General features: G+C 48.8%; 1 protein-coding gene across 8 annotated transcripts in view; it reads right to left on the minus strand.

Moving 5' to 3' along the window:
- Positions 1-1,416: 1,416 nt before the first annotated feature.
- RNF216 (ring finger protein 216) overlaps positions 1,417-14,034 on the minus strand; it is a 110,381-nt gene continuing 97,763 nt past the window's right edge. For 7 of the 8 annotated variants that reach the window (XM_044979273.1, XM_044979272.1, XM_044979265.1 and 4 more), the window contains 2 exons: positions 13,608-13,677; positions 1,417-7,716 (listed from right to left, as the gene is read on the minus strand). In XM_044979273.1, coding sequence (XP_044835208.1) covers positions 7,397-7,716; positions 13,608-13,677 — 390 coding nt within the window. In that variant the 3' untranslated portion in view covers positions 1,417-7,396. Of the gene's footprint in view, positions 7,717-11,819; positions 12,828-13,607; positions 13,678-14,034 lie in introns of those variants that run through there. The other variant, XM_044979271.1, reaches the window with a different exon arrangement.

The following is a 14,034-nucleotide window of genomic DNA, read 5'->3' on the forward strand; positions in this document are numbered from 1 at the left end:
CCACAAACACTACAAACAGAGAGCAGCTGGGCCCTGTTGTCTTGGTTTGATTTAGAGCAGCTATGATCATTGTGTAGCTTAGACCAGACACCAGGGAGCGTGTTACTGACGCTAGTCACCGAGGCCACGTCTCGACTAGGGGTCGATTTCTTTTTAATGTATGTGCCCGCACGCTGCACCACAACCCCCCTATAGCGACGTGGTAAAAGCCCTGCCAAATCAAGGCAAGGGACAGTTTTCTCTCAGCATGGCCCGTAGAGGTAAAAACCTCGGGTGGGGGAGAGGGGGGAGGACAGCTACACCGAGCTAAGGCAGCATTTGCCTTGTCTGTACAGGGATTATGTTACCTGTATCTCCCCTGTGCCCAGGGTCTGTGCCAAGAACTGCAGCAGTGCAGGGTTTGGAAAGCCACGGCTTGACGAGCACGTGGAGTCCCAATGTAAATGCTTTCTGGTGCCTGCTCCCCTCATCCCACAGCCATTAGTGCCTGTTCCTTCCCTGATTTGAGAGCCAAGTCTAGCACTGCCGATGAGGCTGGTTGTGGTTTTTTGTAAATTCCACACCCCCCAGTAGGATGCGTTCACATTTCCCTATTCTTCACTTGCTTTTTGGGGCTCAGGCACCCTTCCCCCCACATTTATGGGGCTGAAGCCAAATGAAAAATGCCCAGCAAAAGGGCTGAAAGAAGAGAGTCGGGGAAGTCTCCCAGTTCCCTGCCTCCAACCGTCTCCCTGCTCTCCCTGTCCCAGTCTGTCTCCGGGCTGCCAATATGGACATTTCCTGTTTCTATTTTAAAACATTCACATCACAAAGCAGCCAGAGCATACAGGTCAATATGGCCCTGAAAATCCAGATAGGCTAGAGCAGGGGTTCTCAAACTGGGGGTTGGGAGGTTATTGCATGGGGGGGGGTCACGAGCTGTCAGCCTTTACCCCAAACCCTGCTTCGCCTCCAGCATTTACAATGGTGTTAAATATATAATAAAGCATTTCTAATTCATGGGGGAGGGGTCGCACTCCGAGGCTTGCTATGTGAAAGGGGTCACCAGTACAAAAGTTTGAGAACCACTGGGCTAGAATGTGTCTACACATGCTCATGGGCACACGCAGTCTGTTTAAAGGACTCCTTTACATGATTAGTCCTGCTTCACACAGCAATGAGAGAATGGAAGCCATTTTTTATCCCATTCTCGTTTTCCTTTTAGGCTTTGGAACACATTAAGCTTTTACAGGAGGCTTGGCTGTTTTGCCGACTACCTGTTACAGTTTTTAACCACTCTGACTGAAATCTGGTTCGAGAATTGTGGTTGGTCTCCCCTTTCTACCCGCTGTCGCCTATAATTACTCTCAAATTCAAACCAACCAGCTTCTCGTGGAAGGACATTGATGTAGCAATGAAAAGCAGAGAAGTGAAAGCCAGAGTGCACAAAATTTATTTACAAAAAATTCAAATTACAGTATGATACAGGGACTTTTTACACACAGAATTAGAAGTTTTCTACCAGAGGGTAAAGAAAAATATTTTTTTTTTAATAAACCACCTATTCATTTTCGGCTATTGTTATACAAAGTCGCAGAACATGCACAATTCGTCTTTACAAGGTTGGGTTGTTTTAATATAATGTTTTGCTAAGTGCAAATACCAAATTTCTCTCTCCACCTTTAAGGCAAGTAAAACAGGACACTGCAATTAATCATAAAAAGTACCAGTCATAACATCGATGTGGGCCCACAAGACATCTCCCCGTCTCCCTTTGAAGAACACTGGGGTTTCAAAGGGGGCAAAGGGTATGTCTACCCTGTAAAAAGGCCTGCAGAAGCGACTTTCAGAGCTCGGGCTCTCGGGGCTCAAAACAAGTGTAGATGTTCAGGTGCGGGCTGGAGCCTGGGCTCAGAAACTCAGTGAGGGAGGAGGGTCTTAGATCCTGGCCTCCAGCCCATGTCTGAACAGCTACTCTGCTATTTTGAGCCCTGAGAGCTCATGTCAGTTGACCCAGGCTCTGAGACTTGCTGTGGTGGGTCTTATTTTGCAGGGTAGATGTACCCATAAAAACACCAGGTAAGTCCAAACCACGGAATTTTGTTTTGAATTGCGCAGGAAATGGTTTGTTCGTTAAGCTGAGAAACATCCCCATGAACCCAACTGATGCTAGAAGAGAATGGAGGGCTCTAAAATCACCAGTTAGGATGACAGCGAAGGAGAAGCCTCATTTCTCTACAGTGCGATTCCTAGTCCAGAGCTTCCTTTGTGACAGGAGCCTCACCACAGAGCCGGAAAGGACCGAAAGGTGAAATGCTGTGTGAAGAGCTGATCTGATCTCTCTGGACTGCCTGTAGTTGCCCACAGGACTTGGTGGTGGTTTCATACAATAAGCACTGATTTCTCTCCTCGCAGACACAAAATGGGCCCTCGCCATTGTGACAGGAGAAAAAATTCTCTCCTTCCCCTCAGCAGGGCTACTCAAGGATCTCCAATGGAGAGGGACATCCAGCACGCACAGACTCCAGGCACATCTCAGCGAGGACTCCTCACCACCGCACCTTCCCCAAACACTACCTAGGGGGAACCCTGCTTCCCTTTGGCACGGAGATGGGAGAGTCGGGAGGCTTGCCATGCGCCATCAAATCCAGAGGGTACAAAGTTTGCTCATGTAGTAGGACCCAGTGCTTACCTTTAACAAAGAAGAAGTACAGACACTGGACCTCCCTTGGTTACTGTGCCTAGTGCCTCTCCTCCCATTTCCAGTCTTTCCCCGCACAGGCTAACATGTATATATTTTAAAAAACATACAAAAGCCAGGAGTGAGAGCCAGGCCATTATTTTTGTTAATGGTCTATACTCTAGGCTAGGGTTTCAATATGGCTGTGTGCAAATGGCCACACCACTTCTATTTCTGCATGGTGATCGACCTTTGCTAGTCTATGGTCAAGCACTGAGGCTGAAATTCGCTTGAGAGATTGGCACAGCACAGTAGAATCCAAACGCTCATGCTGTCCAAGCAGTTTTGCTGAATTCAGACTGACACAGGGGAACTAAAAAAAGTAATAACTACCGTATAAAATTGAATCTTTCCACCCAAATTGGCGAGACACTATAAAATTAAACCTAACAAAAATTACAGAGAGTTGGTACTACCACCCACTTCAAAGATATGGCTCAGCTGTGAGTGGTGGGTCTGGTTGTTTCCAGCTCTTTAGTGTGGTGATAGACGTTCACTACAGGAGTCTATTGTATCTATGGAGAGAGACGCGCACATATGGCCAAAGATTCATAACCTCACATTTTAACTGGAGAGTGCTTCCTGCTATGAAACCATCCCCAAATAGTCTCCTCTACTGTAACTGCACATGCAGGAATAGGGGGAAGCATAGGGAAAAGCAATTTATATTTAACTGGATTTGAAGGAACAGTAACTGTGCTTGATAAGCAGAGTATTCGAGAGTCCCTGTGCAACACACTTGAAGAATGAAGGACACAGACTCCCCAAAGGCACTGGGTATTAGAATTAGTACCTGCTTCATCTGAGGCTTTCAAAGAGCAATTGCTTTATTTAGGAAGTACGTGACTGGCGACGAGGAGGTGGCAGACTCACTCCGATGGGCCAGGTTTGTTTGGATAAAGGCCACAGCCATGGTTTGGAAAGCCAGCTCAGCGATCAAGATTTCCCATGCTCCCGTTCCTCAAATACTCCTATTAGCTGTACCAGCACTACCACCAGCATGCTAAGGTGACCACCAGCATCCTGCCAGGGGAAGTACTTTCTTTAGACGGCCTTTAGGATGCCAGCTGAAGCCAGTTCCTAAGCCAACAAGCTGTTTCAGCTAGTGTCCTCCCCACCCACAATGAGAAACTGAACCTCACACCCCTTCCAACACGATTCCAGATAAACTTAGACTGAGGAAGTCTATGAGATGAGCATTGTGCAAAGGCAGCAGCCCTTAGTCAGGAGATGTTCCATGCTGCTTAGAGATGTAGCTGTTAGCAATACATGTCTGATGCATCCTACAGGAGACAGCGACTGGGCTCTCCTGTACCCATGCTCATGCTGCTTTGGTTCTATTACTTTAAAAAACAAACCAAAAAAACCCCCAACCCTCCCAAGGGACTTGACCCCTTTTTTCTTTACACTTTGTAAAACCAGACAATGGATTATCCAGTAATAGGGGTCGGGGCTTTTCTGCTTGTGTCTCTCAGGATAAAATGAAGGGCCAGCTGACAAAGGCAAAATTCACCCCACCCTGGCACTCCCGGATGCCTGTTTGAACTACTGCCTTAAGACCCAGCATCATGCCTCTAGCCTCCCAGCTGAGTGAGGAAAAGAGAAGACTCCTTCTGAAATGCATTAGCCTTATTCCTTAATTGGGTAGATGGGACACAGTATAGCAAGCGGAGCAGCACCTCTGGAGCGAGAGCCGAGGTGGACTGGCAGCCCGGGCCACTACCCCTTGATTCAATTAGACGAGACACAAAGCTAAGCTCCATCTCCAGTGCGGGCACTGACTGGTTAGAGGGAAGGCAGGAACCCTGCTCTGTGCACGAGGTGCGGGAGGGATGGCATGTTCCAGAAGCAAGAGTATGAAGCAGTAGGACTCGCTCTGCATGTGGCTGAGCCCTTTCAACCAACAGAGAAACTGCAAAAGTGGCTAGGAAGTGCACACACCCAATCTGCCCTCCAAGTGTGTCAACATGCCTGCCCATGGCTACTGAGGGGATCGTTCGGTATAAGGTGCAGATTTAAACCTGAATAAAAACCAGCTGAGCAGCATTCGGTAAGCCACTACGTCCCCTAGGCTATTTTTTTAAATTAAAAAGTCTTAGCAGCAATGTCAACAAATAGTTAACGGTGTGGTTAACAACTCTACGTTGGCAATAGCACTTGACAACCTGGAACGAACAGTTAACAGTGCATCTCTCGGCCTATACATAACACCTGGGACTGGAGAAATTGTATCAGCTCCAAAAAGTATGAAAACATCCACTCTGCAAGGTCCTCCTGGAGACTATCCCACTACTGATAGCAATGTCCTGCTCACAGCCCAGCCAGGTATTGCTCGCTGCCATATTCCTCCCGAGAGTACACCCTACCCAGGACAGCACAGGCGGCCACGCTCATGTACCCTCCTCCTGCTGCCTCCTGCAGCTGCCAGTCACAGACTTCACAGTGCCCTGGTTCACTGCCTGCTCAATGCCCAAAGAGATGGTGCTTGCAGAGGGTCAATGGAGAGTAGCGAGAGGGCAAATCTGACAGATTAGCGAGGCAAGACAGACACCTGTAAAGAAATCCTGGGTGTTAACTTCCAGGGAGGGAAATCAAAAGGGGGGTGTGGGGGGGATTAATTTGATCTGGTTCCTAACAGCAACAATAACGAATACCAAACAGTTTGGGGAACAACTGTGTGATGAAGTGGTTGGGTTTTTTTTTTAACTAGATGACTGCATTTATGGAAGGATATTCTGATAGTCTCATCCTCCCCCCATTTGTTAAGAAAAGCTCTGTTCCTATCAGTCACTACAGCGTGTGTGTGGGGAAAGGGGGGGGGGGGGGAGAGGCTTGTGCCTGCAAAGCTGCAGCTCTAGCATAAAATTTACCCATTTGACACAGGCAGCCTCAAGCCTTCCACCCCATCCTTCCCTTCTATCACATCCCTCACTTGGCTTATTCGTCTGTAGCCAGACCACAATACTGCCCCCGAGTCACACGCTGCTCCCAGCTCAAGCCAGCCAGAGGCTGCTCCTCAGCTCCGGTCACAGGTAAAGCAGGAGTGAGCCTGATTGCCTAAAGGAGTTTGCCACATTGCTTCTTAAAGGAAACCGGTTTCTCCTAAGCAGCCCTTTGGCTAAGCTCAGCAGTATTACAGTCTGAAGTCTTCCCAAGCTGATTAGACTGATTTTTTCAGAAGTTTATTAAATGTGTTGAAACGGGTATTTTGCTGCTTACACGAGAACTGGAGGTGTAATTTCCAGCTCGGTTAGACATACCCGCACCACCTCTGACTGAGCTACTGTGGCATGAGCAGCAGGATGGGCGAGCAGCTCTGAGAACGCTCCCATCCGAGACTCTAGACACGTGCTCGGGCAGCTTGCCCAGCCCGCTGCTCATGCTGCTGTGGCTACATTGCCGTTGTTGGTGCACTGGCTTGATCAAGCTAGTGGAGGTATGTCTGCACCCACTGGAAAGTCCGCCTCCCCATCCAGAGCAGCTGTACCCTAACAATGACAGCATCTCTGCAAATCAGTTTCCAGCCCATTTTAAAGTGATTTAAACATGCCGGAAAAGCTTTGGGCCCAGGTTTTCAGAGTTGGATGTGTGCACAGTGTATGTACGCAGCTACCAGGCTTGCATGCACGGCACTAAGGGTGCAGAATTGGTTACTGCAACGGGGGGCTTGCAGTTTAGCCCATATGCAACTCAAAATCTCAGCCTTCCTGTTGATCTTCTGAACAATTTGTATGTTTCTACCGACTGTTATAACCAAGATTTTCATAAATGACCAGTGATTATGTGTGCCCAACCTGAGACACTGAAAAGGACCCTGTGTTTCAGGAAGTACTGGCCACTCGTCCTCTGAAAAACCTTGCCCCTTTAAGGTGTCTCACGCTAGGCACCCCAAATCACGCATCACTTCTGAAAGTTGTGGCTTACAATACGAAGCCAGTGGTTTGTAGCCTTTCTTTGAGCTGCTATGCAGAGGCATGAGTGGTACTTCGCAGCAAGATGGCTTCTGCCTCCTAGCACTGGGCTCTCACCAGGACAGGTGCTTCCGGGCTCAGCAAAATGGTTGTAGATTTGCTTGTACAGACTCCTGTCTGTTAGGGCTATTGCAGATTACAGTAAAAATTTGGGACTATTCTCCAAGGAATAATCAGACCTGATGCTCAGATTCACCCCTTTCCCCCAATATTATCCAGGTGTGAAGGAAGAGACAGCTGAATCTTATTACCAGCATCTGAATAATTTCAAGCTTCCCCACATCACCTTCCCTTCCAGCTAGCCTTCACATTAAAGAGGGGGGGCTGCTTTTGCAGACAGGAAGGTAAGTTTTTGGCACAAGGGGTGGACTGAATGACTACATCTCCACACAGCATCACTTCCCTGAACAGCATTTGTGAAACAGAAGGACCCTCGGAGATCCCCAGGCCTGAACTGTGCAGCCTCTTACTGCTCCAAAGGCTGTGCAACACGGTTAGAAGATTCAAGAGAATCAAATGTTGAATTACAAAGATTGAAACATCATAGAAGCCTTAAATACTGTGTGTGGGGGGGAGGGGAATCTAGATCTGCTCCCCGTGCAGCTGGCTGAAATGATGGGGGACAGAGTGTGAAGAGGGGAGCATGGTGGTGGGGCCAGCGTGGCTTCTCCCTGCAGACTCCATTACTAGCGCTGTTTGAACCAGATCAGAACCGATGCCGAGGCTGTGGACCAAAGTGCATAGGCAAGTTGTGCTCCAGCTGAACATTGATCGGGGGGAAATCGTAGTTCACCCGCATGTTAGGCAGTGGGGGCACGTATGGGGCAGGGATGGGTCCTATGTTCAGGGGTATGTTGTTGTACAACGGGCGGACAGGAGGCAGCGGGAAGGGTGGATGCACAAAGGGATAAGGGGGCATTCGGGGCTGATGGATGTTCTGAGGGACTGGTCTTGGGATGACTTCAACTCTCTGGATTTTCTCCACAGGCTTTTCCACAGGAGGGCCGATCCTCTTGAAACTGCTTTCTGCAAAGAGATTAAAAAGAAATTAGAAAGACCCCGGGCTAGAGCAGAAACTCCCTCCTCTGTTCACAGGGAGGTTCTTCAGTTCCAGCTACGGGAGCATGCGCTGTTCATGTCAGGAGCGACTTGGAGCTCTAGCAAGAAGCAGGCATGGTGCGGACAGGCGCAGCTCTACCACTGCATTTGGATCCTTGGCTTGCAGCACTTCCACCCTTCTAGCACTCAGCTTATGGGCAGAGGCTTCCAGCTGTGTCAACTCTGATGGCGGCAGGGAGTAACCCCTGACTCAAGAAAGAATGGTTACAGACCTACAGTAACTGTGATTCTCCAAGATTTAGTCAGCGTTGATCCCACTGTTGGTATGTACCATGTACTATGTGAGAATGGACATTTGAGTAGCAGTCTCTATCAGGACTGGGCATGCACCCTGGGCCTCTTCACCAGGGCAGAAAGGGTGGAGTGGCCACTGTCCTTCCTCAGCAAGCACTGGCTTTGAACTGCAAGGGCTCAGAGGACTCTGAACAGCCGGGATGGAGGGTGCGATTTCCTGCAATATCTTGGGGAGATCTTACAGCATTAAGTTTATGTATCATTGTGGGCCAGGGACTGTATGTAATTCCATGGGGGAGGGGGAGCACAGCTCCTCCATGAACTGAAACCAGTGTGTGTGGGGGTAATTATGCAAATCCACTGCAGTTGTACCACCACCAGAGAGGTACCAGCACCTGGAGAGGCTCGCATATACTAGTTCAAATTGGATTCTCCAGAGACCAACAGACAAAGGACTTCTTAATAAACGGCTTGAGTTTAAACTGACTCAGGGTCTGCTTTCTGATCCAGCAAACGGGCAGGACCTTCTGTTCAAGGGGGCTTCCCAATCCTGCCTGGGAAGGGTCATAAGACCGTTGGCCTATTGAGGCCCCATAAGACTGATGGGTGACCTTTGGGGAGGTTTTAGATGAGTGCAGGAACTTTGTTTCTAATATGTTTTACCTGAAGGTGCGTTCACTTTACAAATAAACTTTCCTGCTTATAAAAAAACGACATGGTAACTCATGCCTACAGGCAACTACGCTGTTCATAAACCTTCCAAGAGAAAGCAACGTACAGATGCTGGCCTGTTTAGATGGTCTGGTCTGGCTTGGCTTGCTGGGGATAGTACAGTGAGGCAGAGAACAGTGAAAGACCTTGGTCAGGAGGGAGAGAGCCATGGGTGTTTGCCCAAGAGGGCAATGCAAGTGCAATTCCCCTGAACTATGACACAGGGATCCACACTGATACCACCTTGAAGAACTACAGTTATGAGGGAGAATTAACCCTTCTCTCTCCTTTGAGTACCTGTCGGCGTGGATCCCAATGTAGGTGACTGGCAAGCAGTACCCTCATTGGACGGTGGGAGTGAAGAGTATCAGCTGGATCAGTGAAACAACTGAAGAATCACTCTGCCAGACTTTGGCATCTGCCCTGGCAGCCATGTGCAGGGCATAACATTTCACAGAAAGCTCAGAAGGGTACTCCACGTAGGAGCCTTGCAGATTTCAGATTACCACTTTCTGAAGCAGTAGGCAGATGCGGCCTGTGCCCTGGTGGAGTGCACTTTGATGTTTGGTGGGAGAAGCACTCCGGCCAGCTGATAGCAGGTGGAAATGCACTACGTTATCCACATGGAGATTCTCTGGGATAAGATGGGTTGGCCGTTGGATGAGTCAGAAACGGCCCCGAAGAAGCGGGAAGGCAGCCTTGTTCCTATTAAGGTCTGTAACACTTTGGATACGTCCAGGTGTGAATTTCTTTTCTCCCGATATTGGGTATGGCTTGGGGAGAAGACTGGCAAGGTAATGAACTGGTTCAAGTGAAAAACCGAGAATGCCTTGTCACTACAGAAGAATGTTTAATGTGGTCTGGTCAGGAGAGCTTGAAGTTCACTGATTCTGAACTGAGGAAATGACCACTAGAAAGACTATCCTGAAGGTAAGGTTGGGTATGAAGCATTCCGACAGCCAGTCATTCAAGTATGGGTCAATTTGGATTCTCTGCCTTGATAAATGCACTGCCACTACTGGCAGACATTTTGTGAATACACTTTGCTGTGCAGAGGCCGAAGGGAAGAACCCTGTATGGATAATGATTGGGGCCCACTGAGAATCTGAGGTACTTCCTGTGGGCCAGATGGGTCACTACGTGGAAGTATGTATCCTGTAAGTTGGTAGCTGTCTGGAACTTGGAGAGACTGAATGATGGTGGCAAGCCTTTGGGCAGGTCTACACTACAGCTGGGATCGACGCTCTGAGATCAATCCACCGGTGGGCGACTTAGCGGGTCTAGTAAAGACCTACCAAATTGACTGCAGATCGCTCTCCAGTCGACCCCTGTACTCTACCCCCGACAAGAAGAGTTTCTCTCGTCAACGCCCCCCTGCAGTGTAAACCCCACGGTAACTCGACCTAAGGTACATCGACTCCAGCTATGTTATTCACGTAACTGGACTTGCGTAGCATAGGTCGACTTACTGCAGTAGTGTACACACAGCCTTAGTATCCTGAACCTAAGAGACTGTACATGTATTTGTGGAGTCTCCTTGAGATTAGGATAGGACACAGTTGTCTTCTCAACTCCCTTCCTTCGGAAAGAGGAAATGAGTAGAAGCCTCTTCCTCTGAATTCTGTTGGAACCTCTTCTGTGGGGTCCTAGATCACTGGTTCCCAAACTTTTTGGCATCACACCCCCTTTTACTAATTTAAGCCCCCTGCTCCTTGTCCCCTGACCACCCCCTCCCGGGACACCACGCCCTCCACCTCCTACCCAACCCCCCCTGCTCCCTGTCTCCTGACCACCCCCCCAGAACCTCCGCCCCATCCAACCGCTCCCTGTGCCCTGACTGCCCCCTGGACCTCCTGCCCCTTATCCAACCCCCCCACCCCCGGCTCTCTGCCCCCTTACCATGCCGCTCAGAGCGGCAGGACTGGCTTATTGGAAAGCCTGGGAGGTGGGCGGGCTCAGCCGTGCAGTGGCATAACTACAGGGGAGGTGGGACAGCAGGGGAGTGGCTGGGAGCTCGCCGCCCCGGCTGGGAGCTCAAGGGCCGCGCAGGACAGTCCCGCAGGCCATAGTTTGCCCTCCTTTGGTCTATTAAATAAATAAAATAAATAAATGTTTATACTGATAAAAAAAATGTTTTCGTTATGAAAATTTCACAGCCTTGCACCCCCCTTGGAATTTCTTCACGCCCTCCCCCCCCCAGTTTGGGAACCAATGTCCTAGATGAAGCAATGAGGCCACTTCTGATAGCACGAGGCTCTTGTGAGAAGGGGCAGAAAGACAGGGAAGGGGCAGCCCTGGGCAATGGCTCCCTAACACCCTGTGCTGGGGCTAGCCCATTGGGCCCTAAGCAGAAATATCCCCTCCTCCCCCAAACACATACTAATTATTAATAGAGGGTCCCCTTGAGCTGCTTGGGATTGTGGATTTGTCTCCAGAGGCTTTGTGTTGTCTATCCTTACCCGAGAACACCAAGCTCTGCCTGGAGTCTCTGCCTGCACGTTCAAACCAAGTCCCTGTCAGTGCCGGACTTCAACGTCAGAGGTGTTGGGGGCTGTTTGATGCTGATGTCTGTTTTGGGTGCTGGAGGTAACTGTGTTGGTTCCTCTCTTGGTGTCATCTTCTCTGTGCCAGCATTGGGCATAGCCTGTCTGCTGCAGGATTCTGGCTTGTCCACTAGCAGGATCTTAGAGCTAAGTTTCTCCAGGGTCTGAAGAGACCTTCATGGATTGTTTCAGAAGCTGGAGTCTGAGCCATGCATCTCTCACACCCTCAGGGAAAGTGAAAGGCACAGGGAGCATCTGCTAGGTATGGTGACTCTAGACAGAAGGTGGGCTCACCATGTCTATCTTTTAAAGGGATCCAGCAGTTTGCAAACTGTGGGTTGGGACCCCAAAGTGGGTCATGACCCCGTTTTAATGGGATCACCAGGGCTGGCGCTAGACTTGCTGGGGCCTGGGTCTGAAGCCAAGAGTCTGAGCCCCACCACCCAGGGCTGAAGCTCTCAAGCTTTGGCTTTGCCTCCACCCCGCCTAGGGTGGAGGGGCTTGGTCTTCGGTCCTCCTTCCCAGGGTCGTGGAGTAATTATTATTATTGTTATTTATTTTTTTTTGGTCAGAAGCGGGTTGCAATGAAATGAAGTTTGAGAAACCCTGGATTAGCCCATCCCAGGATGGACAGGACTGAAGCCTACAATTTCGAGTTTGCCATGCTAAGAAGCCCTGTGGGAGATGTGTGGGTGTACAGAGGGTCTAGCCATTGATATGTGGTCCAGACAAGTCAATAGGATTACAGCAGTTGAAGATAATAAAAGTTCTGAATAGTTCAGGTTTACAGAAAATTTAGTCAAAGCTACCAACTAGCAGGTCAGGCACTTGCCAGGCTTTGTCTCGCTGCCAAGGGCAGTAAGAGGGAAATGGGAGAGAGGTAGTGTCCACCCCGCCCTGTATGTCCTCATATGGGAGCGAGAGAAGGCACATGTGCAGCCCTGCTAACACTGCTCCTCCAATTTCCAGTCTTGCACGCATGAGCCACATGCAATCCTAAAATGGGATCTACAGACACAGTCTGCGAAGAACACTGCTTTTTAATTACATCCTTTGCTGGATGACAACTCCTCTCAGCGAGCGGCTGTGGTTTCAGGAGGTGCTGAGAGGCACTGGTATGTCTAGTAGAGCTTTGCAGAGAAGAGCATGGCATACCAGCATTACACTATTTTTGAATCTGTAGCTGTCAGATACCTAAGGAATTTTCTGCTCTTCCAGAATTCCCTCCCAGCTGCTCCCAGAGAATATCTAAATACACAGGACTGTAGACTCCTCTCCCCTTCCAGACCCCACCTGTATGGGTAGAACCCCCCTTGGTTCCAGTGCAGGGAATCCCTCACCCCACACAACTGTCCAGGCCCTGCATATTTTAGGTTTGGACAAGGAGGAGTACGAGGGGAGGCCCTAGTTTGGAGACACTAGTTTTGTGGCTTTCCCTCAATTTGGTTCCTGATTCATCTTCATTTAGGTCTTCTGAAGTTCCTCCATGGCTTCCTGCCTTTGTTTTCATTTAATTTTGAAGACCAGAATCTGTCAGAATGCAGATAATTTAGTTAAAAGGCACAATAGATTTTTGGACCGAGAAGTCTGACTTTTCTCTCCCTCTTCCTCAAGTGAGGAGCCTCCGTTTTCTCTCCCACACTGTCCAAGAATGGGCAAGTGGCATAGTCTCCTGCCCCGAGTGGCCCACAAGCTGGAGCAACGGTGAGGCACAGACATTTTCAACCAGTGTCATATTTAGGCCTTTTCTGACCATCCCCAGGATTAACAGCTTCAGCTCTAGAAGACACCCCAGCAAAGATCCCTGTGCCCTGTCTATACTAGCATTCCCACCCCTAGCAACCCAAGGGTGAAAATCCTTGCACAGAGACAACCTTTGGGATCATATATTGTAGCCATCCCCCTTCTGGCTAAGGACCAGAAAACATTTCCTTTAGAAACAATTTAAAACTCCTTAAGCTAAAGTGGTCACTTGAGAGACAAAGCACACCCAATATCTACAAGATAAGAGGACCAGAAAACAAACTAGTTCAGGCACGGGCAGATCAGAGCCATTACCTACTAACGGCACAGGTAGGGCAGTTAGACGTTTTTGTACAATATGAAACCCAACAAACTTTTGTAGCAATACTCCAAATGAGATTTAAGGGAGTGTTTTTATTATAAGGGAATTTGCAAAGAGCCTAGCCTTTGAAGATGCAACTAGGGCCCAGAGACTCACCAGCAGCTTAGAAGCTGTTGCTCTCTCCTGGTGCCTCTATCATCCACCCTGCATCACCAGTTTTGTATGAGGGCAATTATATGACCTACCTCCATTTTTCTTCTTTTGCTCCTCTTCAGCCTCCTTTTGAATCTCCTGAATTATCTTCTCATCATCTTCCTAAATTACAAAAAAATAAACAGGTTAATAAACCAGTTACTGCTGCAAACAGATCTCTGCATTCTGACCTGGGCTAATGCAGTTTTGTGCGCGTGTAAAGATCAGATGCCTGTTGTTAAAAGTGAAACTGGCAGAGTGGTCCTCTTGCGACCACCCTATATTTTGTCAGAATAGCATCATCAACAATAGCAGTACTGCAGTACAGATTCTGTACAGAATCCAAGCCATTTGATTGCTTTTCAGCTGGATCAGTGTTAAAATTCACTAGCTTGACAAACCAGAGTGCAGCAGCTAAACTCCATCGGAAGAGTTGAGGGAGTGCTATTAATCTTTTAAAATGGCAATAGTCCATTAAAT

Source organism: Mauremys mutica, chromosome 11, assembly GCF_020497125.1.
Source record: "Mauremys mutica isolate MM-2020 ecotype Southern chromosome 11, ASM2049712v1, whole genome shotgun sequence".
Classification (NCBI taxonomy): domain Eukaryota; kingdom Metazoa; phylum Chordata; order Testudines; family Geoemydidae; genus Mauremys; species Mauremys mutica.